At 40.9% G+C, this 25,791-nt stretch overlaps 1 protein-coding gene and 1 non-coding gene across 2 annotated transcripts in view; one reads left to right on the top strand and one right to left on the bottom strand.

Annotated features, from left to right (window-relative positions):
* The window catches only part of LOC120554796 (cilia- and flagella-associated protein 47-like), a 92,856-nt gene extending 68,564 nt beyond the window's left edge, over positions 1–24,292 (bottom strand). The window contains exons 1-27 of the mRNA XM_039793819.1: positions 23,959–24,292; positions 23,199–23,356; positions 22,786–22,901; positions 22,184–22,322; positions 21,938–22,022; positions 21,629–21,769; positions 20,275–20,444; positions 19,784–19,890; positions 19,357–19,586; positions 19,062–19,266; positions 17,670–17,898; positions 17,273–17,425; positions 16,961–17,159; positions 16,744–16,831; positions 16,359–16,575; positions 16,022–16,266; positions 15,678–15,808; positions 14,493–14,615; positions 14,267–14,398; positions 14,046–14,123; positions 10,959–11,106; positions 8,223–8,308; positions 5,877–6,075; positions 5,559–5,644; positions 5,064–5,280; positions 1,621–1,846; positions 851–968 (exon numbers count right to left, since the gene is read on the bottom strand). Of these exons, the coding sequence (XP_039649753.1) occupies positions 851–968; positions 1,621–1,846; positions 5,064–5,280; positions 5,559–5,644; positions 5,877–6,075; positions 8,223–8,308; positions 10,959–11,106; positions 14,046–14,123; positions 14,267–14,398; positions 14,493–14,615; positions 15,678–15,808; positions 16,022–16,266; positions 16,359–16,575; positions 16,744–16,831; positions 16,961–17,159; positions 17,273–17,425; positions 17,670–17,898; positions 19,062–19,266; positions 19,357–19,586; positions 19,784–19,890; positions 20,275–20,444; positions 21,629–21,769; positions 21,938–22,022; positions 22,184–22,322; positions 22,786–22,901; positions 23,199–23,356; positions 23,959–24,102 (4,170 nt within the window). The 5' untranslated portion in view covers positions 24,103–24,292. The remainder of the gene's footprint in view (positions 1–850; positions 969–1,620; positions 1,847–5,063; positions 5,281–5,558; positions 5,645–5,876; positions 6,076–8,222; positions 8,309–10,958; positions 11,107–14,045; positions 14,124–14,266; positions 14,399–14,492; positions 14,616–15,677; positions 15,809–16,021; positions 16,267–16,358; positions 16,576–16,743; positions 16,832–16,960; positions 17,160–17,272; positions 17,426–17,669; positions 17,899–19,061; positions 19,267–19,356; positions 19,587–19,783; positions 19,891–20,274; positions 20,445–21,628; positions 21,770–21,937; positions 22,023–22,183; positions 22,323–22,785; positions 22,902–23,198; positions 23,357–23,958) is intronic.
* trnad-guc lies at positions 19,968–20,039 on the top strand. Its single transcript has one exon. It is a non-coding gene; the product is annotated as a tRNA-Asp (tRNA).
* Positions 24,293–25,791: the final 1,499 nt, after the last annotated feature.

Genomic DNA, 25,791 nt, shown 5'->3' with positions numbered 1-25,791 from the left:
CTCCAAAGCTGAACAGCGATGTTTTGCTTTTCTCAGTGGTGACGTAAAACGCATCACTCGAGCTGCTGTCGCCGGACTACGACATTTTGTAAACATAGCCATACTGAGAAATACAGAGAATTGTGTGAAGCTGATAGCCCTGATTAGCTTTCTATCAACTCATTTGACAATGACTTGAATGTAACAGACATTAATTAATATAAAATAGTCGCGTACTATAGCTTTAAGAGAGCAACTTTGGGAGTCCAAATCCACTTTTGCGTTTTTGGTTCAAAAGGGTTGTAATTAGTGTCTTCATTAATTCATAGGTGTGTTTTGGGCGTAACATGCAATAAACCAATCAGAGTATCATCTCCCATTCCCTTTAAAAGCCAGGCGCGTTTGTACCTTGGTGCATTACTATTATGATGGAGGATTTGCACGGTAATATTTTTATTTGTATGTATTTTGCATGTTTGTGTGCTGCTGTGCTTCCCTGTGTGTGTGTGTAACAAGCATAGTGTGCACGCTGTGCACGAGCCAAGGCGCATTTTACTAATTCGCTGTTAAAATAACAATGAAATGCTGCATTATTGACTTTAGACCAGGTTTTTGTTGGTCAATGGTGCGATCACTTCCCGCTGCTTCAAGATAGCAACACACCTCCCTGTAAGACCAGCACCCATGGGCGCACAGATGGGCGCAGTTCCATTTGCTATTTAAACAACGTGGGCGCTAAACTAGCAAGGGTTATGGCCCTTTTTGACCACATGACACAGAACTCTGGTAACAAGAACAACATCCATTTTTCTGTCAGATGGTTCATGACTTTTTCATAATAGTGTAAACTGCTCTGAGTACAGGGATGTACCTGATCCTGGTTTGGTGCAGGGATGTTGTTACCCTCTGGAAAGATGATGGAAATAGGCTGTGTCATTGTCCCATCCTCCAGTTCCACCTCATCCACTTCAGCTGATACCATAGTTCCACTGCAAAGGTGGACAGACAGTGCATATGTAAAAAAAACAATGTTCCACTTTTTGTACCCATGCAATATTATAGGCAACCTTCTCTATATCAAATGTTATTGTTTAATGTAGATATGTAGCATGTAAACAGTGCCCCAGATATGTTTTCTTGAGGAGATGCACTATGTTGCTGAGTTCAGTCACAGGGATTTAGGTCAGAAAATGCTGCCAGAACTGTAATAGTGCCACCAGCTTGCTTTCCACTCTGAAATCTAAACAATGCAAACCACAGAGGAATGTGGATTAGCTAGTTGGCTTACAATGTAAGCAAAATCCAACATTAATGCAGACTTGCCAGTTAATGAGTCCTGGCCTGATTGATAAAAATCCCACTGAAATGAATAATAGTCAGTTAATGTGTGTGGCAGTGTTTCCTCTGCATTAATTTAGCTCCAATGGCTCAACACAGCAGGTAAATTGGCACAAGTTAGAAAAATGTAAATACAAAAAAAGTCCATCAATGTTATTGTTCAGCTTAACCAAAAAGCTGGAGACTACAATTGTGATTACAAAGCAGCTGTCTGTGTGTTATGATTCAAATAATTAAATGTGAGGCAGTCATAAAATGTAACAGTTACTGGATCAGTTTTTGGCATGGTGTATATAAACCAACCTAGGATACCCCTTAGCCAGCAGGGTGAATGTGGCAGATGCATTGCTTTCCAGGGGTACTGGTGTAAGGAGGAGTTGAGGGGGGTGGATGGTGATACAGGGAAGCTGTAGGATAATAGTGATGGACAGCTCTCTGTAAGGTTGATGTACCTCCTCTCCTCCCAACCCCTCCCTTCCCTCTTCTCCAAGGTAAAGAGGTAGGGACAGTTTGGTCACTCTGCCAGAGCCTAGGAGAAGAAAATGTACACATTAATCAATGCATTGCAATATACATTTACCCAACTGAATACCAATTTAGAAAATTCTGAAATTGATAGTTGGTATCAGAATTTTCCAAAATGTTCCGCTCCTATAGGAGTTATATGAAGGTAAATATGGTGCAAAACGTGAGATCTTGTAGAATACAATGTGAGAACTTGCAGAACAAAAAATCTGAACGTGTATGTTAAAATTTGCACTTGAAAAATTAAAATTTGCACTTGTAAAACAAAAATTTGCATTTGTAAAACAAAAATTTGCACTTGTAGAAAATATTCACACACATGTATTCTGAATGTGAAGTCGCAGAAAAAATATTCACAAATGTGTAGATTGATATTTAAAATAACACAATGACAGCTGCAAACTTGTAATGAAACATTTACTTGTGTACTTTTTTTTTTTTACTCAGGTTCATTTTCCATCACAACCACAACTCAGTGATTACAACCTCTCGAATCTGTCACTGCAACTTCAAATATGTTGCTCTCTCGCATCACACTCGCCGCTGCTACCGGGTGTGGGGCTCTCTGTGTCCCACTGGAGCTCCGACTGCAGGTCCAGGTCGGCAGCGAAGCTTTCTGGCAATAGCAATGTTGCTACGCTGGCCGATCCCCACTGGTGACGGTCCGTCTGTGGCTGCAGGACCTTGAGCTCACCGCCAGTGTTTCAGTTTGACTGTTAAAAAGTGTTAAGATAATTAAAAGGTATTTATTTAGAAGCAAGCTGGTTGGTTAGTTAGCTAACACTAGCTTGCTATTCCACCAGGCTTCCATGCTACATAGCTAAGACAGAGTTGTCCCTCATCTGGCGATAGAAACCCTGCTTTCCCCGTTCTGTTGGCTCAGAGCTCCACAGCCTAAGTCCACAGGTACAAATTAGTTTTGCACCAAATGTATCGCAAGAACTGTTGCAAAAGTCGAGGCGCAGATTCGCCACTTTGTGATGTGAGAGAGCAACATATTTGAAGTTGCAGTGACAGATTCGAGAGGGTGTAATAACTGAGTTGTGGTTGTGATGGAAAATGAACCTGAGTAAAAAAAAAAGTACACGAGTAAATGTTGCATTACAAGTTTGCAGCTGTCATTGTGTTCATGCAAATATCAATCTACACATTTGTGAATATTTTTTATGCTACTTCACATACAGAATACAGGGTGTGAATATTGTGCAAATTTCAATTTACAAGTTCAGATAATTTTTTACAAGCTCTCGTGTTTTTTTTCTTTTTGTGACTTCAAATTCAGATCACGTGTGTGAATATTTTTTACAAGTGCAAATTTTAGTTTTACAAGTGCAAATTTTTTCAGATCACGTGTGTGAATATTTCTTACAAGTGCAAATTTTAGTTTTACAAGTGCAAATTTTTTACAAGTGCAAATTTTTATTTTTCAAGTGCAAATTTTAACATACACGTTCAGATTTTTTGTTCTGCAAGTTCTCACATCATATTCTACAAGCTCTCACATTTTGCACCATATTTACCTTCATAGAGTTACCTTGCCATCATTTTGCATTGTATGGAGGCTCCACTTGACCAAACAACGGTGGCGGCTGATCTGGACCCAGCCAGCCAGTGCCGCTCCTCACCAAAGCGCAGTGGCATTTCGGATGGCTGTAATATGTTTACCTTCGCCTGACTAAAACCAAGCTGCTGCAGTATAACCCCACAGATCTCTACACCCATCAGACTGGTCGGTTATAACTCAACATTTCGCCGTTCTCGGCTGAGATGGACGGGATAGTGCTGCAGAGCTGCGACAGATCACCATGGTAAAATTCAGCCTGCATGCACGTTTTTCAGTTAGCGGACTGCCGTCACTGCACCTTTCTCTGCAATGCACTAGCCAGGTGTGTGTGTAAAGCCCTGTGCTCAGTGAAACGCGAGGATCAAAGGAGAGGGAGAAAGACAGCAAAACGCAAACACACTGAGCTCAAATGGCAACCCTGCCCTGCAACACGTGTCTTTTGGTTTAATTAAAGGCATAATTTTTTGGGGGATTTTGTTATTACGGTACTGAAGAAAAAAAACTTACAATATTAATCCTAAAATTGAAAATTGAGTAGGCCTAGCTATCCAACAAATGAATATTTGAATAGTCAAATATTTGGTCCAGCCCTAGAGAGGTGTGCATTGTTTACATTGTGCTGCAAGTTCAGCTTAGGCACACATATGTATTTCAGTGTGTATGCACTTTACATTTTATTTCAACGCATTAGCACAGCATGCAGTACTGTGAATGGTTAATTCTTTGCTTAATAAAGAATAATGAAATGGTGAAGTTCAATTTGTTCTAAACCATGCCAATAATGCACATAATATTATATGACAAATATCAGAAGGTAGGCTACTCTTATGAAACAGCCTGGGTATTTCAGTCACCTATGTGTATACATTTTGATTTCATGTGAAGTACTGAATCAAAATCAAATCGTATTGAATCTATATCAAATGGTATCAAAATCAAATCAAATCAAATCGTGAGGTGCTTGACAATACCCAGTCCTACACATAACCCCTGTGAATGATGTGTGCCTCCAAAAAACAACAACAACACTACACAGTGGCAGAGAGGGCTAACAACTATACTCTGGGTTTAGGTGGAAAAAGTAATGCACTCTTTCTAAAACTAATGGACAAAAATAAAAAAGAACCACCAACCTGTTTTGTGAGAGACAGCAAGAGGCTGGTTTCCCAGGGTGAAACATAATTCCTTGTTTATGGTCCATCACTAAAGATTATTAAGGCCCCATGATTTAATGGTCTAAGCTGAACAAGAACATTCTTTAACGGAGTGTTATTTAAATTAAAATGTAGTTATGTTCTACTTTATCTTAGTTTTGCCCCATGTGAAAGTATATTTTGAGAGATCTTACACTATATTAAGCTATGACACATGTTGTGTATTATCTAGTTGTTTCCCTCCAGGTATGTGTGTGTGTGTGTGTGTGTGTGTGTGTGTGTGTGTGTGTGTGTGTGTGTGTGTGTGTGTGTGTGTGTGTGTGTGTGTGTGTGTGTGTGTGTGTGTGTGTGTGTGTGTGTGGAGGAGAAAGGGGTCAATTGTGATAAATTGGTGATGGTGTGATCTGAGTAAAATAAATTTACACTGACATGACTGCGTGTACGTGAGAGAGGGGAAAGCAGTGAGAGATCATACTGCGTTTGTGTTTCAAATCATTTCTCACCAGTTGTGATATCCTCAGGGCTGAAGCTGACCGTCAAGCAGATGGACTGCCCAGGCCCCAGACTGCCTGAGGATGGAGACACCATACATAGCTCCCCCTCTTTTCTGTGCTCTGTTGGTACCGCTATTGCTCTGCAGTCAAACCACCAGTTTACATGTTTCTTGACACTCCTATGCCAAAACACACTCTCTTCACACACTGCCTTCAGATCCACTTTCTGTGGAGGGAGAGAGGAGGGAAAGAGAGAATGGGGAAGATAAAAAACAGCAGAAGCACAGAAGATAAAAAGCAATCATTTTATTTGTCAGAATGTGGTATCAGATTTTCAGTAGGATGGTACATACTACAAGATGACAGGTACAAGTAAAAATGAGGAGTTGGAGTAAGAAAGTTGAGGGTAAGCTTGAAAATAAGGGGAAAAAAGAGGGAAAATGTGGGAATGGAAGCAAGAAAATTATAAGTTATACATATATACAGATAGTCCCTTGTTGATACCTTAGTGTAAGCATCAGACTGTGGTGCCAGGGGCTCAACATGGAACTCTAGGCTAGTGGGGGACATTTCCAGTGGGGCGCACAGCACTAAAAACATTTTAACAACAGCAAAGGAAAGAAAAACATTACATTTAGCATAGTGCCACATATGACATTTGTTCAATACACATACAATGTATAAGTATTTCAGCTGTGATTTAAGTTTCACTCCAGTAGAAGGTATAGAATAAATTATTTTTAAAATATAGACTCACCAATATATCACTCACCAATACACAAACACACACACACAACTCTAACTCCACATTGATGACCCCACCTGCTGCCTGTATGCGATGGGACCGTTGTGTCACCATGGTGACAGACTGGGGAAGAAGCTTGACGACATGCTTCCTGCTGACAGCTGACAGCGAGGAGGAGATGGAGGAGGAGGGCGGAGTGAGAAAAGGAGACGGAGAAGCAGTGGGCCATCTCACTCCATTGACCATCAATGGCAGGTCAAAGTCATAACTGGCTGCCTGCAGGGAGACATTTCCTTGACTGTCCATCTCTACTTCCTTAATATTTTAATGGATCACTTTTACAAACAAACATTTTAAAGCTTTAAGATGAGAGGGAGCAAGATCTGAAATGGACCGTTTGCTAAACCCTGCCCCCATTAGTTCCAGTTGCTATACCTGTCAAGCTTTAGTGCCAGTTGGGCATGAGTTCCACTCCATTTCAATTCTGCACATTTAATTATGACAATTTGAATCAACGACTCTTTGCGGCACATAAACAAAATTGTATGTTCACCAGCTGCTTCAAAAGCAGCAGTAAACAACACAGACTAAGGAACACATATTTCACAAGGCTTATTATGGCTGAATATTAATGGAAGAGGCATTGTGCCGTCTCTGCCAACACTATCTCAGATAACAAGTTTGGCCTGGACAAAAACCTCTTAGGGTTAGCTAGCCTAAACTGATAGAAACCTGGACTTCCTGGCTTTAACACAGTAGGGATATATTGCACAGTGGAAGTGCTAGCCGTTTTTTAACTCTCAGTTACTGCTGAAGGTAGTAAGCTAGTTACCTGGACATGCTAACTATCGTAGCTAACATTTACAGATAAACACACACTCCGTCCATTCCTCACACTTTTGCCCTTTTGGATTTTTCTTTTTGACAAGTCTAAGGCTTAAAAATAGGGCTGGGACGATTCGTCGACGTAGTCGACGTCATCGATTACGTAAATGCGTCGACACAAATAATTTGCGTCGACGCGTCTTTAACTGTCTATGCGCATCACGGGTAGAAATCTGAAAATAACATGGCTGCCTCCAGCAACAGCGAAAGTAAGGATTCCTCGCAAGTTCAACAACTCGTTGAGAAAAAGGCTCGCACACGGTCTTCTAAAGTGTGGGAGTATTTGACTCTTAATGCCAACAACAACAACAACGTGGTAGTCTGTAGACTTTGTAAAATGATCCCTGAGTCAGGATAACAGCAGCAAAACACCGTAAGTTCTGCTCACCTATGCCTCTCCAGTTTCTCCCGTAGCTCACGCGTATACAGAATGTCCTGCACTGACCTGAGTGTGAGGTAAACTGTCTTCCATAATTGCGTAACAAGGTCAGATTGTTTCAGATATCTCACGAGTCCTTTATAACGGCAGTTATAACGGCCCACGTATTAAAAAATAGTAGGGTTTAAATCACGGTTGGGCTCATAATTCCCTTAGAAAGGAGAGAGAAAAATTGCACTTTTTTAACCTTTTTTTTTTTTAGTTAATTTTTTATTTGTGTATTCTTCCTGAAAGTGACTTGAAATGTGAATTTGTTTTATTGTTGGATTTATTTGATACATCTGATTTCATATGTTGCTAAAATTGCACTTTTTTTTACTGCAAGATTAAAGGGAGAAAAGCTATGATGTTAAACGAGCGTATTCATTATTTTACCTACTACTGTTAAATAAAGCAAATACAGGCTACTCTTTTTGCACTTACTCAGTTAACTTTAAGTTTTTATTTTTGTATTCCTCCTGAAAGTGACTTGATTTTGTTGTTGGATTGATAGCCTACATCTGGCTTCAGGTTGCACTACAAATTCATTTTACTTGAACAGTACAGTGTTAAAAATTTTAATAAATAGAGATTTGAACCTTATTGAAATTAGTTTTGTGTAAATTGTTAATAATTGAGCAATGGGAAAATAATCACTAATTGAAAACTTAATCGGTAGATTAATCGAAAAATGTATCGTTAGATTAGTCGACTAATCAGAAAAAAAATCGCTAGATTAATCGTTTGAAAAATAATCGTTTGGGACAGCCCTACTACTAAAAAAGACACCACCCTATAAACTCTCATATGTACAGTATATTGAGTATCTCTCTTACTAGAACCCTGTATACACTATTTAAGTGAGTGGAGACATCCAAAGCTTGTCAGAATCAGAAATCAGAATCAGAAAGAGATTTATTGCCAGCCAGGACTAGGTATTTTTTGTCCGACCTGCTGTGTCTAGTAACGGCCGCTAAACTATGACTGTCAACAACAGTCACTGTTGCGAGGAGGGGTTTAAAGAACAGTTAATTCACGGATGCTAAATGTGCATTTGAGCATGGTTTACTCAATCTTCATGATACTCTATCCACTGGGAGACATTTGGTCAAAATCTCACCTGGGTGGGAGAGAAGACAAGGGAACAGTCCACTGTCTGGTTAGCCTGGACCTCCACAACACTCACACCTGGCTCATTCTCTGCTCCTTCAAAATGCACAGGAACAATCACAAAAGCAAAAGCACACACATACTAAAACTCAAGACAAACACAAGGCAATGTGCTGTGTATTTAAATCACATTTCATTTCACATATTCCCATATTTTATTCTAGTCACAGCCCACACAGACAGTTATACAATAACACTACGTCCTTCTTTTTTTTCTTAGGACATATTATCCACCTATACACCAGGGCTTTTTAAAGTCTGGACCAAGGTCCACATCCAGACCAAATGGCAGGTCAATCGGCAAGTCAATCTGGACCCAGCCTACACCTTGGGTTATAAATACAATAACACCCCCAAAATGTAAATAGGACAAATAGGTTTGGACTTATTTTACAATTGAAATAATTTTTTTGTTATTACATAGAGATAGAGTAGGCTACCAAAAAAGGTACCATTGGGTACCGGTACAAAAGTTGACCAGGAAAACTGAGACACAGCAGCATCTTCTAATGGACTGCTACAGAGCTAAAGAAGTCTGGGTAAGTGTGTTGGTTAAGTTTTCGATGTGTTATAAATCTGTGATGTACTGTATCCTGAGAGATGTAATGTCTGGAAAACATAAATAACTGATGCAGCTGATCATCTGCATGTTTGTTTTAAACTGTGGAAGACCAGATGTTCAATGGTTTTACAACAGACTGTAATAGACAGTGACACTGTGTGTCTCAAAGAGGAGAACAATGGACAAAGACCAGCTCCTTCCATGGAGCAAACTGAACTTACAGCACTTAATAAAAGATCTTGGACTTCATGCACTTGATGCACTTGATTACATTTTGCACATTATGCACTGGTTTGCACGTTTATTTTTATATATATATAATAAAACATGTACTGTATTTATAAACTTGTATTGCATAAACATTTATTAAAGGTCTTTAAAAAGAAAAGAAAAAAAAACTGAGTACTCAACTTGAATGTTTGTTGCTTAAAAGTTGATAGGGGTGCATCGATCCGATATTAGGGTCGGATATCGGACCCGATATTGAAAAAATAGCTGGATCGGGGATCGGAAAAATTAACAGATCCACGGGCCAGTTCCAGTTTATTTTTTCCTGCGTCGCAGCACCGGGACCCGTGTTAACTGCGTACCCTTCTCACTCATGGTAGTAACTTTATAACACAACAATTAATAACCCACAACTAACTCTCTTTAAAAGGATAAAACATCATAGCATATAACAATGTGTGACTTAAACAGTTTCTAACACTAAAAATTTTACATTTACAAATGTATCTACACCGCCCAACGGCATGCTGGGTAACATTATAGCTGCTAGCCTAGCTAGCTTGCCAGGCAGCATAACAGTCTGTTAAGCTGGGAGAGGCTACAGTCGGTACTGCACATTCAAGAACCGAGAAGAAAGTTAGCTAGAGGATTAAGAAAGACCGGAGATACACCAGAACAATGTGTGCTCAAGAGAGGAGCCGTCTGTTGTTCCGAAGTTTTTTGTTTCTAAAATATCTGACATAATTTAGTCACTGTTGTTGCCTGTCGCTCTAACATTACTGTGCTAACGTTACTGTGCTAACGTTAAAGACATGTCACTTCAAGCATGCAGCGGAGCAACATTATGAACGCAATCAACCTCCGGTCCCGCTACAGACCGTTGAGAAAGACGGGTTCAGAGCAATGATTAAAACACTGGATTTAAGATGTCTTGCCTCTCTGAAATACATCCGCCAACCTACTAACATTATTCAAACAGCTAAGGAGGCTGACAGCGGTGCTCCATTCAGTCGCCCACTACAACCACACTACAACAACCTAACTTACCTGTGGCCAAGGTAGTGTTTATACAACTAGCTTACAACTATTTAGTTTTGAAAGAGAAACAATGTTAAAGTTGTTTGTATGTGTAGGCTATTCATTCGATTTGAGTTTATTTAACTACTTTGCAGTTTGCACAATAAAAATAGTTTATCTTCTGTAACTGTTTCATGGATTCTCCTTCATATAAAGTTATTGTATAATGTCGTGGAGCCAAACCCTTTAGTAATAAAAGCTTTTAGTAAACATGATGACATCAACATGTTTTTGTGATATTCTATGTACTCTTGACAGTAGAATAAGCCATTATAAACCATATAAAGCCCCATTATTGATATTTATTAAATTTATTAAAAGTTTGATTACATTATTGCCCAATATATAATATAATACATTATTTTCGATTTGAATGCACAATTGTTTTTTAAATAATAAATAAATAAGAATTCAATACATTACATCTAGGTTATTTTGTCTTATTTAGGAAAGTAATGTTTACTTAGGAAGGTCTGGGGCCTTTAGTCTCTTGCACATAGTGAAGGAAGGTATAAGGTGGAAGGTATACAGTTTATTATTAATTCAGCAATGGTATCGGATCGGTATCGGGTATCGACAGATACACAAAGCCCTGGCATCGGTATCGGGACTGAAAAAGTCGGATCGGTGCATCCCTAAAAGTTGAGTGTGTATACGTTGCTTAAGTGAGTTGATTAAATGTTATTTTGTTATTGCTAATCGTTTCGGACTTCTGATCTTGAATAAAAATCAGATTGGGACCATTGAGTTAAAAGTTTGAGAACCTATACAGTATACTGTAACTGTGTGATATGCTGCATTGTGTGTGTAAATACGTACTTGCTGAGGGCTGAGGGAGGTTTACAGAGAAGTCTGTGTGTTCTGCCAGGTCAAAGGTAACCCTGGCTGCAGCTGACGAGTGGTTTGCCAGAGTGAACGGTATCGCACGCTGAGAACCAGCATGGACCCCATAAAACTGGAAATGGGACTGAAAAAAGGGAGGGATAAATCAGCACATTGAGTTAATGCCTTCTGGACAATGCTGCAGAACACATCTGGTAAATAAAAAAGAACTGCCTTTATGCCATAAAAAAATGGATGACATCAAAACTTAACTTTCATTTCAGCATTCACAAAACAGAGCTCATAGTTATGTGTGCATAGGGCCGGGCACCGAACGTCGCTACTTTTATGGCACCGGAAAAAGTTTCGGTGACAAATTTTGGTTCCAAAAGCGTCTGAACGCATAAGCGCACGCTTATCTGTCCTCTCTGCAAACTGACAGAGAGCAGAGCAGAGCTCCGACCGACACACACACACACACACACACACACACACACACACGGAGAGGTGCTGACGGAGTAAACTACGTCGTTGGCTCTGTAGTTTTGTTGAAGTCACAGTGAGTCACAGCAATGCCAATAAAGTGGTTTCAAGTGTGGTTACAGTTTTTCAAAACTTCACGCAGACAGCGTTTGCTGCAATATGATATTAATGGCGAGCCGAAAGCGGTCGCGGTGCTGTTGACGTTACACTTCCTCTTAGACAAGCAGGCACAATGCTGGTTTCTCTGCCCTGATGACTGACTGACAGGCTGAGCTTGTAAGGCAAAGCAACTTTATTAATGTTACTGTGAGTGAGCAGTGTTACCAGAATTTTTACATTTTGATAACTGTTTTGATTCACAATTAAGTTGGAAAATGAAAGCTTTGTGTTTAATGTATTTTTGTTGATGTTGAAATGGATTTTAAAACATCCATCCATCCATCCATCCATCCATGTATGTATGTATGTGTAGAGTATGGGGTGAGGGGGTCTCTACTCAGGGCCATCCAATCTCTGTACGACCAAAGTGAGAGCTGTGTCCGGGTTCTCGGCAGTAAGTCGGACTCGTTTCAGGTGAGGGTTGGCCTCCGCCAGGGCTGCGCTTTGTCACCAATCCTGTTTGTAATATTTATGGACAGGATATCGAGGCGTAGTCGGGGTGGGGAGGGGTTGCAGTTCGGTGGGCTGGGGATCTCATCGCTGCTTTTTGCAGATGATGTGGTCCTGATGGCATCATCGGCCTGCGACCTTCAGCACTCACTGGATCGGTTCGCAGCCGAGTGTGAAGCGGTTGGGATGAGGATCAGCACCTCTAAATCGGAGGCCATGGTTCTCAGCAGGAAACCGATGGAATGCCTTCTCCAGGTAGGGAATGAGTCCTTACCCCAAGTGAAGGAGTTCAAGTACCTTGGGGTTTTGTTCGCGAGTGAGGGGACAATGGAGCGGGAGATTGGTCGGAGAATCGGTAGCAGCGGTGCGGTATTACATTCCATCTATCGCACCGTTGTAGCCGAAAAGAGAGCTGAGCCAGAAGGCAAAGCTCTCGATCTACCGGTTTTCGTTCCTACCCTCACCTATGGTCATGAAGGCTGGGTCATGACCGAAAGAACGAGATCCAGGGTGCAAGCGGCCGAAATGGGTTTCCTCAGGAGGGTGGCTGGCGTCTCCCTTAGAGATAGGGTGAGAAGCTCAGTCATCCGTGAGGAGCTCGGAGTAGAGCCGCTGCTCCTTTGCGTCAAAGGAGCCAGTTGAGGTGGTTCGGGCATCTGGTGAGGATGCCCCCTGGGCGCCTCCCTAGGGAGGGGTTCCAGGCACGTCCAGCTGGGAGGAGGCCTCGGGGAAGACCCAGGACTAGGTGGAGGGATTATATCTCCAACCTGGCCTGGGAACGCCTCGGGATCCCCCAGTCGGAGCTGGTTAATGTTGCTCGGGAAAGGGAAGTTTGGGGTCCCCTGCTGGAGCTGCTCCCCCCGCGACCCGACACCGGATAAGCGGACGAAGATGGATGGATGGATGGATTTTAAAACATATGGTATCGAAAAAAGTATCGTTAGGAACCAGAATCAAAACTGAGGTATTGAAATTGGTACGGGATCGAAAGATTTTGAACGATGCCCAGCCCTATGTGTGCAAGATCAAATCTACCTTCTTCCACCTGAAGAGCACCTCCAGACTCCATAATTTCCTAACTCCAAAGCAGAGACCCTAATCCATACATTTGTCATGTCTTGCTTGGATTAATATACTGTAATTCTAACTGGGTTTCCCAATAAAGCCATGGGTATACACCAATAATGTTTTCTTTATGTAAAGTGTCCTTTAGTTATGTGAAAGGGGCTTTAAATCTAATATTTCCTATTCCTGTATTTTTGCACATGGAAACCCTGAATCTAAAATAAATAACTTTAGTTGAACAACATCCTGTTGACACAGATTCATCTTAATTAGTAAAAGCTCAGTCTGGATCGATGGATGTCCCTCACCATCCGCTTTCTTTGTGTTTACATAAACTCCGGTTGCATCGAGGAGCAGCAACCGCAAACTCTGAGCTACCAAGTTATCGTTACACCCTGAAAACGGCAAGTTTTAGAAAGAATATGTTTACGGCATTTACTGTCTAACTAAGACGTTTTGGGATCGATTGCTATAAACAAAATACACTCAGCGATACACTGGTAACAGCAAATTACCATCAACCATGTATCCAGCTAATTTATATAGCTCACATTACTGTAATGTGTGAACAGTTAACTTAATTTAATATTGTATGGGGCGTTTTCTTTTCCAGGGTGCAAATGTTCCACCAAAACCAGTTCCTTCCTATTTTGTAGAGCAATGGTGGCTGCGTCCGGAGCTTAGTGCTGCCCAAGACCATTGTGATTGGTTTTCAAGAAATGCAAACAACCCCTGACAGTTATTTCCTCTATCCAGGAGCATATGCTCCTGTTGCCAGACCTTCCTCCGCAGCACTGTGGAGATAGGTCTGGCAATGCGAGACTCGTAAAAGCCGAATGTTTTAGACTTTAAAATGTCTTTTGCTCAAAACACACACACACACACACACACACACACACACACACACACACACACACACAAACTCACCACACTGATGTCTACACTTGGAGGCTCCACTGATCCACTCACTCTGAGCTCAATGGACTTCATGTTCCTCAGAGCTATCTGTAATATACACACATGCTTAGTGTACATACATTTGTTTTTATTACACACACACACACACACACACACACACACACACACACACACACACACACAGACAAAGAGAGTACTCTCGCTTCTGTTTTTTTATCTCTCTCTTTCACCTCTACTCTGGTGTCAAACTTGATGACAGAGTCGGGGTTAAAGTCGATCTTGAGCGTCACCTGCCCCCCACTTGGCACCACGCCCTCGGATGGACTCACCACCAAACCTGGCAGAGGGCACACATCTAGCACCTGCCACAAACAAACACAGACAGAGAGAGACTAGCTATTTTTCTAAGTATCCGTGTGTGTGTGTGTGTGTGTGTGTGTGTGTGTATGTGTTTACCTGGTAGTAGGCATGGTTCTTTCCAATGTTGTGTAAGACTGCAGTTCTCATAGAAGGCATCTTGAGAGGCACTGATCCAAATGTGACCTGTTTGTCTGCCAGCAGGACACTGGTGGACCCAAACTGAGAGGGAAAAGGAAAAGTGCTTTTAATATTGTATATCATTTTTCTGTGATAATCAATAAATAGTGTTGTATTCTACATTTGTAGTTTACCCACGCTCCCTTAACCTGCCTTGTCTAATTATACTCTAGTCACTGATTTCACACATTTTACAAAATTACTTTTGACAGCCCCCAGAGCACATGTATTTGGAGCATGTGTACGAATCAGTGAAGAGAGCAATAGTAATGCTGATGATAACAGAACAGCGAGTAGTACGAGTACGGGAGAGTATTTTTCTATTGAGTGTTTTCCTATTGAAAAAAAGCATGAAAGTCCCAAGCCTTACTTAAAACACATCTTTAAATCTATCTTTAAAACACTTCTTGTTGCTGAATTGTGTTCTGGTACATTAAGGCTGCTGTCAGAGGAGAAATCGATATATGCCTCTTTGATGGATTTGGCCTCATATGACAAAGAATAAGCCAACAAAGGCTCTTTCTATTTTATCATTAATTTCCTTTCATTTATCACAGTTTTGGATTGTTGAAAATCTTTTACTATTAACCTTAATCATAGCTGATTTGTTTGTTTGTACTGCAGTTTGTATTGTTTTATTTCCTCTGCCTAGCAAATGGAAAATAGACCTATTTTAATTCAGATCGTCAAGTTATGTGCATTGATTTAATTAAAAGATTTTGCCTCTCTGCCTGCAGCAAGTAGCCTACATTTATATATATATATATATATATATGATATTGTCCTTTATATAGCCTACCTATCAATTGTTTTTAAGCGCAATAAACACAGAAAATGTTTGACCGGAACTTTTCCCATTTGCCCGGTAAAATGAAACCTTACAGGTCACATGACCGGCACCAATTTTTTTCTAGCAGAAACACTGTAATACCGCAGCTTTGGCTGCTGGATGGCAAAGATGTAATGTGATAAAAATGGAGATCATCGATCAACCCTCTGATGAACAAATCCCACATACACCCAACCCATCCCCAACTGGTCAAAGCAAAAGTAGTAAATGTGAGTAGATTATACAAAGTAATTTTCTTTATTCGAAGGCCAGACCTTAGCAACACAGTGCAGGCGTTGTGTGTTGCCCTCGTGGACCCAGAGGTCAAAGTCTCCTTCTGGAGGGGAGGAGAAGGAGGGATGCCACACTACCTCACAGTCCAATTCCCTGTATGGCTCTACTGTACCTGGGGAGGGGGTAGATTTGTTGTATTAGCCCTAATTCAAATGGGCATATCTATTAAATAAAAATGCTTATTAAAAATAAAGCTCCTTAAAGACAAACACACAACAGGGAGGGAGAAGTTGTGAAGTGACATTCCTGATGTTTGAAGGCTTTGAAAATGCTAACGAAAGTACTCACACCCTGGGAAACTAAAATTGAGCTGCACTTTTAGCACCTGTAGCTGGTCGAATGGAGAACAGGATGCCGCTCTCCGTGACGACTGGTCTCCATGTGAATTCTGCAGCGTGGTTACGCTGGTTTCGAAGGGTAACTGAGCTCCTGTATCCTGATTGGGCAAGCAGAGTGTGGGTGGGTCGAAGCACCAGCAGGGTGGTGGACAGCTCCAGAGCCAAGGGGACGACCTGGGCCTGGAACACTATCTGACCAGGGTGTTGCTGGTTTACAGAGTAGGATACAGGTCTGGAGGAAAGAAGTATGTTTGTATTGCACTTGAACTGGAATAATTGATTTAAATGTAATAAAAGGTGTGTCGAGCTGCTTCCCACACCAACCTGTAGAAGTGACCCAGCTTGTTGCTTTGGAAAGTCAGTGTTACGGTGTTGAGGGAGTGGGGTGGCAGGATGTGGGAGAGGGGTGAGGAGCCCTGCAGCTCAGGGCAGTCCACCTCCAGCTGCACCCAGACGAACACTGACAGATGATTGATCAGCTCCAGCTTCTGAACACACACTGACTGCACACACACCTCGCCAAAGTCCACTGACAATGGTCCTAATGAGGAAATAGTGAGATTTAGTTTTACCATTTTACAATATTCAAAAACATTCATCTTCACTTAGGTATTAACACAAGAACAACACACTAATACTTATTATACAGATTGTACACACGCTATTATTAGAAAAAGTGACTGTAGCACTTCTGAATTTACTTTCTAACCTATGACAACTTGGTAGAGCTCCTGAGCTGTCAGAGTCCTGGTGCAGTCTGCCACCTCCTGGCTGGTAGAGGGAACTGCACTCATTACCTAGAGAGAATGCAAGATATCGACAGCTGAAAAAAAAAGGAAGCTTTCCCCTGAATTTGGCATTGAAATTCCACTCTGTGTAACAGTTAACTGATCTGTTACCATTCTTTTGACCACTTTTGATCTGACCTGATTGTTAACCTGCTGGTTGATGAATGTCATGTCTTGGGGGCAGCTACGTTTGGCTGCTGATGAAGCATAGCGGTATTTTGGCTGGGTCTCTATGATCTCACTGCTCTCCAGGTCACTGATGCGCAGTGTAGGTGGAACAAGCCCTTGAGACGGAACAATCCCAATTTCCACATCGTCCTCCACTTTCTCCTGCTGCCTAACAACCAAAAACAAAAGGTCCAACTACAGTGTTTACTGTTCAACTGTATGACAAAAAAGCTTGAGATGGGCCTTTAGGTCAGCAATCAGAAAATTGCTGAGAAAGCCTACCTCTCCTTGATCTTCTGCAGGCGTGTTTGTCTGAGCTGTTCGATGAAGTCTGTGTAAATCTGTCGATGACAATGTCTCTGCTCCTCCTCTTCCTCAGTGAAAGCATAGTTTGTGTCCACATAGCGATAGCGTTGTACACCAGTGAAGATGGTCCTGAACACGATAAAGACAGGAATCCTTCAGTAACAAAGTTACAATTTGTTGTTGTAGCAATTAGCACATTTAAAATATAGAATTACAAAACCACAGAGACAACATTTAAACTTATTATTCTGTTTAAACAAGCTTAATACTATTTGGTTTGTCAGTCTTTTTAACAATAAATACATACTAAGTTTACAAATTGGCTGTCAATCTGCACTGGCACTGTGAAAGAGTGTGTTTCTTTAACCTCTACCTGTACTGTCTTTGTGCAGAGGGAGGCCTGATACTGGTGGCTCGGTCATTAGGAAAAGCCAGGAACTCCTCCACCTCTGTGTTCTGACTCTTCTCCCTACGATGTTCGTGGAGTTGCGTTTTGTCCGCGCTGAGGACGGCAGCATGCACCATCCCACGACAGCGAGCCAGTTCACTGGACCGAACGTGAGGCAGTGATCCGGTTGGATTGGTCACTGCGGGAGTGATGCCTGTAAAGCGGCCAATTAGAGCAGGACAGGTACGTGTTATAAAATCCTTAGGGGTGTTAAGATTCACCGATACGAATCGGCATCCAGTTGTATTATCACAGATATGGCTATATCGATACACGGACCTCTGCATCAGTCTAAATGGACCAACATTTGGCCGATGGCCTGGTTCTAACGTTACGAATCAGTTGACTGAAGCTTTGTGGTCAATTCACCTAATTGGAGTTCGCGGTGAAAGTGGCTGAGAGGAATACATCTTGGATTAATTGTACTACTTTCATTTAACATGGAGCTGTAGTGTATGTTATTTGGTTATAAGTGGCTAGCTAATTAAGTTGAAGTTACAGTGTATACTATAAGCATGTCCTAGCTTTGCTATTCCCTGGTCCCTTTTATAAAATATACATTTATTTGAAGGTAGGCAATGCTTATTTTAATTTATAATGGGAAATGAATGTGTGTAAGTTAAACAAATATTAACTGTATCTATAAGATTGAATTGTATCTCATTGTATCACACCGAATCGTTTCAACATCAAATCAAATCGCACTGAATCGTTTCATATTGAAATGTATCGGCCCTGAACCGTATGTAGCCTATGTATCTAGATACTTATTTGATCGTCCTATAAGGGAGAGATGCACACTAGTCTGATGATTTTTTTTATAAACATAATTTTCTTAGTGTCAACAAAACGTGAGAAGACCAAAACCCCCAAAAATGTATCTTACTTACAAGTATTGTGTGTGTATCAAAGCCTGATATATCTTCATCCTCTGTGCCATAGAGCTCCATTGACCAAAACTATTTAAAAAACATCAGTGAGCCACACTGTTGCATTGGGCGGCATGTTCCTTCATTACAATGAACACACACACACACTGTAGTTTATTTTGATTCAGGCCCACACACACTGTCGTGCTGCCATAAATACTCACTAGAGCACCAAATGTGGATTAAATAGCCGCTGAAAATAGTACCAACAAATAAATACTACAGTGGTCAGCTGTTTTAGGAAATTTCTGAGCATTTTTTGTGAACTGTTTATAAAGCTTTGTCTACAGCAGAAACCAGCTTAGACAGGGTATGGAAGTCAAAGTATTGAGAGACAGATACATTGTTGGTTTTGGTCTTTTCATGGGATTTATCCTTCAATATTCACCAGGATTTAGTTTAGGCATGGGGTGTGTGGTCGCACTGCAGCAGACAGCAGACAGGTGTAGAGTGATGGTGTGGAAGCTGTAAAGCTCAAGTCCAATAACATCTTCAGCTGTGTTGCCACCCCTCACAGCATGACCTAAGACATCTAGCTTCTGACACACCTGGAAGCTCCCTTGCTGCCGTGCAGTGAAAGACAAAACTATATCCTGAGGAATGCAACAGAGAGAAAAAAGTTCCCACATTAGCTGCTTTGCTTGGAATTAAAAATAATTAACTGACTCAATCACCATTCTTACCTGGCATTGCCCAGGAGCAATTGTGCCAGTGGAGGGCTTGGTGGCGAAATGCGCCAACTTGCGGAAGCGGAAGTTGACAGGAAGTTGAGGGCAAAGGTTCTGCAGCACACACAGCAGGTCCACACGTTGGCCTGTCACACAGGTGAGGAAATCAAATCTTTGAGACGGACTAGGCACCAGAGACACCGGCAGTCCAGAGCCTGTTACTGCTAGCTCCACACTGCTGTTACCTAAAGACACAAAGAAAAAGAATTAAATCAAAATATCAGTGTGATCTATCTTTAATTATTGGTTTATTAATCAATGAATAATGTGCTCATTAAGTTATATGAACTGAATTGCTAGCTTAAAAACAGTCCTATGAGCACTTGTGTTAGAGTGGATTGTAGTATACAATGCAACACGAGTGTGTGTGTGTTGTGAGTACCATTATGGTGAGTGAAGCCATATCTGCTTCCCAATGACTCAAACAGCAAGAAAAGACAGAAGTCTTGCCGGCTGGCTGAGTAATTGCGCTTCTTCTCTTCACTTGTACTGAAAGAGAGTGTTTTGTTTTTTGTTTTTTTCATAGTGGTAAAGTTAAAGTCCAGTCCCAATACATCCCTACATCCTCCTCGTTAGTATAGTGGTGAGTATCCCCGCCTGTCACGCGGGAGACCGGGGTTCAATTCCCCGACGGGGAGTAATACTTTTTCTTTCCCCCTCCCTGACGGTGGTAATACATTTACTTCACCCCCTCTCTGGCCCTCCTCCCCCATCATTTGACATTATAGTTTACACAGGACATTTTACCATACAATTATTTTATAAAACCTTAGTGTATTTTTTACACATTGGGTATGTTATACTCTTTGGCATTAAATTCAGAGAAGTTTTTTGTTTGTTTGTCTTTTTCACGCACATTGAGAGACAATTTACCTCTTGCAGACGGGGCTAAAGCACACTGCCACAGTGGTTTTGCCATATGGTCCCAGTCGACCCTGTTTGGGGACAGACACCAACACCCGAGAGACGTCTTGGGTGGCTGGCCTGTCCCTCTCCATTCTTTCCAGCAGGGCGGCGTCTGTGCTCTTCTGGAGGTCTGTTCCCTAGACAGCCATCACAGTAAAGGCCTTGTTTCATTTTCAGTTCAGTGCAACTGGCCTCCAACCCATGTTCCAACCAAACTGCCAACCTAGCTTTCTTTCCTGTTTACCCCTCCTATTCAACCACTAACCTCTCTACTTGTCCACTTCCCAAACGTATTAACTTTAACAGCTATGTTTTTGCTTACAATCAACCTATCTGTACCTAAACATTTCCTTGCTTAAAGTGATGGTTGGGAGTAATTTCACCCTAGGGTCCATTGCACCATGACCTCGAGCCAAACACACCCCCAGAAGCTTTTTTCACCTGGGTCTAACATTGGGAGAGTTAGCCTAGAGTAGCGTTATCAGCTGAATAGCTTAGCGCAGGGGCTAAGTGGACCACGTTTGTCTCGAAATGACCCCATTCGAAAATGCAATGAGACCAAACTTCTACACTAGTACAAATAGGTTATGCCTCATAAAAACGATGGATTGAAGAATTTGCACGTGCTGCTCTCTTCTGCTCTCTGTTGCTGCTGGTGCTGCTACCTGCAGTTAGACGAGTTTAGGCGTTCTACAAATTAATAATCGCAAAGAGATACAACAAAAATATTTATTAATTTAATGATTAAATAAGGTAATGTCTCCAAACTTACCTCAATTATTACTTGTCTCCTGCTAGTTATACTACAGCACTTACTTAAAAAAAAAGTTAAATAAAAAAATATTTTTGTTGCATCTCTTTTCGGTGTTGTAATTTGTAGACGGCCCTAAGCACTCGTCTAACAGCAGTAACAACAAAAGCAGAGAGCAGAAGCCAGCAGGCAAGTGTTATTTACATAAACTTCTGGTGTACTTACAAACTTTCCAATCCATCGTTTTATGAGTGCATAACCTATATGTACTAGTGTAGACGTTTGGTATCATTTCGGGCATTATTAGTGGGGTCATTTACGAGATACAAACGTGGGTCCATTAGCCCCTGCGCTAAGCTATTCAGCTGATAATGCTACTCTACGCTAACTCTCCCAATGTTAGACCCAGGTGAAAAAAGCTCCTGGGGGGGTGTTTGGCTCGAGGTCATGGTGCAAAGGACCCTAGGGTGAAATTACTCCGAACCATCACTTTAAACACAACCATGCTTATCTGCATAGCAGATGTGCAGATTGGCAGCTATAACTAATTTGCCTGAGGGCATCACTCACCACCTCAGTCCCAGCAGCAGTATCCTGGAGCAGGCAGACCCAGTTACATGCCTGGGGCGAATTGTTCCTCAGAACCACATTCTCCACACGGGACGTCCCTAGGTATACAGGTCCAAACCACAGACAGGACAGTGGAGCCCCCTGTGAAACAGCACAGTTATGTTTTGTTCAGCTACAGAAATAGGCACAAGCATCTTCACATGAACACCAGTTTGAGTAGGAAAGCAATAAAGATGAATGTGAATTTCAAGAATTAATTGAGTATCACCATTAAGTACTATATGAATTCCACTTGGACCACTGAATTACCTGCAAGTCAAAAACCTCAAGGCACTGGTTCACTACCTCAGCCCTTATACTGAGAACTACAGGAGAGTGATTCTGAAGTTTCAGCCTGGGACAAAAAGAGGGTGAGGTTCAGGTAGAGTGTGCACAACTCAGTAGTGGTATAAAAATATATAACCTTAAAATATGACACTGAGCATTTAGTGCCCAAACCCTTCAATAAATGTTATCTGTGTTCACAGTTATCTGCTGTTGTAAAGTCTTTCTTACAGAGCCTTCTCATCAATCTGTCTGGGTCTGTCTGTGCACAGTTCCACTTTTAGCCACTGGGTGGCGCCAGCTGCTATGACTCCACTGCAGGGTGAGAGTCTGACTGAGGGGTCTCCATTGTACTCCACCTGGAACACACCTTCAATGCACACACACAGAAATTCATACGAGTATTCTCATGGAGTGAATTTAGTATAGTCCCAACTGCTGCATGATATCCTAGTAAAGGTTTAAAACAGAGGAGAGACAATGAGACAATTCAATTCAATTTTATTTATAGTATCAAATCATAACAAGAGTTATCTCGAGACACTTTACAGATACAGTAGGTCTAGGTCTACAAAGACCCAACAATTCCCTAGCCTGGTTGACACCAGACCCTTCTCAGTTGTAACTGAGAGTGGGTCTGGGCAAACTTAATTCACAGCCCATTTCTAAAGGGGCGTCACCAACGGATGCCGCTCAAATGCCTCTGGGCGTAATTGGATAGTCCTTCAACCAATCAGACCAACGATCCGAGTGACATGGAGTCTGTGTTTTTGGAATATGAATATCCACGTGATCAACTTCCTTTCAGGCCAAAAAAGTCATGCTTGATTTACCTGGTGCTGATCCCTGATTGGTTATATGCTGATGTTTGCTGATCACCTGACTGCTTGCAGCAATACACCCAAAGTCTAGTACTGAGTCCATTATGAAGGAACAAGCCCTGGGAAACCTAAAGGAGCATAGAAAGAAAGACAGAGAGTTGAATTGCCAAAACATTTGTGGAGATGTTATATATCTTTATATACAGTCTGTCTATGATGTATGTATGTACATCAACAAATGCCACAGGCAGTGTGTTTAGTTCTAAATCAATTCAATTCATTTCAGATACACTGGTCCATATCAGTACAAAAACATGCAAACACAACAACACAGACAAGAAAAAAAGACTGAATGTCATAAGATCAAAGTGAATAAAACATCTCATACAACTCATATGTTAATATCATATGGCTAGCCTGCGTACCCCAGCAGTGGGATTTTGATGGTCTCTACATCATCTATGTGAATCAGAAGGCAGTCTCTGACCTCCTCTTCTTCCTCTGGAGTAAACTCCAGCAAGCCACTTACAGACAGACCAGGAGCCACCACCTTGGCTGAGCTAGATGCTGTGAACTTGAACAACTGAATGAGAAAAGAAAAAGAAAAGAAGAAGAGAGAGAAAAGGGTATATATCAAATAGTATAAACAGATATGACAGAGAGTTAATGTAGGGAAAACTTAGCGTAGTTAACGTGAAATATAACACACGAACGACAAAACAAGGGTTAATACAGCACCTTAGTGCTTTTTTGTACAGCATTTTGGTCCACTTAAACTGTGTTTAAATGTTCTCTAGAAATAAACTTTACTTACTTTACAAGTGACAGGGTTTAGAGAGCAATTTTCAACTAAGTAAACGGAAGTACATAACCCTTGGACAACACAAGGGTTAAAACATTGACAAATAAAAATAAAAAATGGATGGAAGATAGATAAGAATATTGGACTTGGCCAACAATGACTATGACGTTATTTAGGGTCATTAAAGTTAGCAAACGTTAGCTAGCTAGCTAAGTTATTAATGGTACTTTAGCTAGCTAGGAAATTTCTTGCACGAGGTATTAGCTAACGTTAGCGTTAACAAGCGATTTAGCTAGCTAGTGTAGCGTTAACACCAAATTCTTAATTTGCTAATGTTAACGTTATGTCATTTTTTTTCTTTAGTACACCTAAGTTTAATTTACCTTTAGCGCGGGCTTTTCAATCAAAATTTTCTTCAAAGCTTTTCCAACATTTGTTGCCGTGACTGTAGTCTTGTAAACCTCCCCGACTTTCACATCGCTGAACTCGACAAATGGTGGGTCAACTCGAACACAACTTCCAGCCATTACAGCGTTATGACTTTAGGGTAATTAACGTTAACGTTACTGACTTAAAGACGCCACAAATATATTCTTCTTCTCATTATATATAAAATAATTATCGCGCAATTTGGTCGACTTGCTGGCTCACATACCGATAGTCAACTTAACTGTTGCTACCCAAATGTCAGAGACTAAACAGAAGTTAAAAACTCAGGTGGTTTCTAGGCGACGAGTCCGTAGCTGCGCTCGTTTTACAACCTTGGGCAGTCCAGGTGGACGGTGCAAGTGTTGACACTTAACAGTAAAACTTCATACAGACCCTAGTAACCCAAGTATCTTGTATATTTCGGAGGAATGTAGCCTAATGTTCTTCATACCATAAGTGTCAATACATAATGATCATTATTCAGAAAGCTGAGATGTTTTCTGAAAAGAACTAATTTCTCAGATTATTTCCGCTTATTTCTCATGGTTTTTTTCTATAATGTGGTGCAAACATAGAAATAGCTAGAATGAGATCTCATTATCATTCTATTTGGTGTAACCATAGGGGTGTAACATAATAATTTGCTAAATGGATATATGGATCTCCTGCCATATACTAAGTATGTTAGTACACTGCTCATAATATGTGTGGTACTGCAAATATGACAATAAAGAGATCCAAATACACCTAATTAATATTAATTTCCTTTCACTTTCAACTCAACATCAGCAGTTATACAACACAGCAAATCATAAACACATATCCATAATTCAAGCTTAAGTTAATTTGAACAAACATTTGTACAAATGTAAAATGATCAATAGAGTTGATGTAATTTAATATTAATTGATGTAATTTATTTCACAAGAAAAAAAGATTGTCTTTCTTCAGTATATAGCATGTTACAATAATATAACTGGGTATTAAATAGTTTGTTAATTGTGTTAGTTATATTGTGTAAAATAGATTAGTGTAAACGTGTATAATGTTTTCGTCAATTGCAGATTCACACAAATTGTCATACATATATATATATATATATATATATATCATATATATTTCATATATATTGTTAATCACTATTAGTCATACAAATAACATCAGATCTTGTAAAAAAAAAATAAGACATAAGTATTAACATCAACCTCTGAAAGACAAAAACAACTCTCACTGTTATGCTTTAAAGGGAAATAAGGTTAATCCATTTTAGTAGCCTGACAAGCCAGACCCACATACATTTGTGGGCTAGGGTGCATCTAGATTTCTAGGCTATACCATTTTAGTACTTTGCTATGACATAACAGCGCTAGCTGCTCTCCCATATTTCATCAACAGAAATAGATATAGAGCTGATTTGATCTGTGCCCATCAGGAAGCTCCTTTGATGAGCACGTATGCAAGTACAGGTCAATTCCAACAGCATATGTTTTTTTCTAAATCCTCCTGATTACTAACTTTTGTTGAACTTCTCTCTCCATCAACCAGAGAGGTAAACCGAGGCACAGCCCTAGCTTCCTCTGATGGCTTTTCCTGCCTCCGTTCATGCTCTCCAGTTGGGATAGCTGGTGTGACTTTATCCTTTATCCCCTTCTGGTTCTGAGGTGTGTTCTCCAGGCCAAACAAGTTGTTTCGGACAACACAGCGCACACACTGCAGGAAGACATTCCTCCCATAGAAAGAGACATGGTGTCCTTTTATAGTGATAAAGTTAAAGGGAGAGCACCTAC

Source organism: Perca fluviatilis, chromosome 24 (assembly GCF_010015445.1).
Source record: "Perca fluviatilis chromosome 24, GENO_Pfluv_1.0, whole genome shotgun sequence".
Taxonomy (NCBI): Eukaryota; Metazoa; Chordata; class Actinopteri; order Perciformes; family Percidae; genus Perca; species Perca fluviatilis.
Note: the sequence above shows the minus strand (reverse complement) of the source record. Positions and strands in the feature narration are given on the sequence as shown.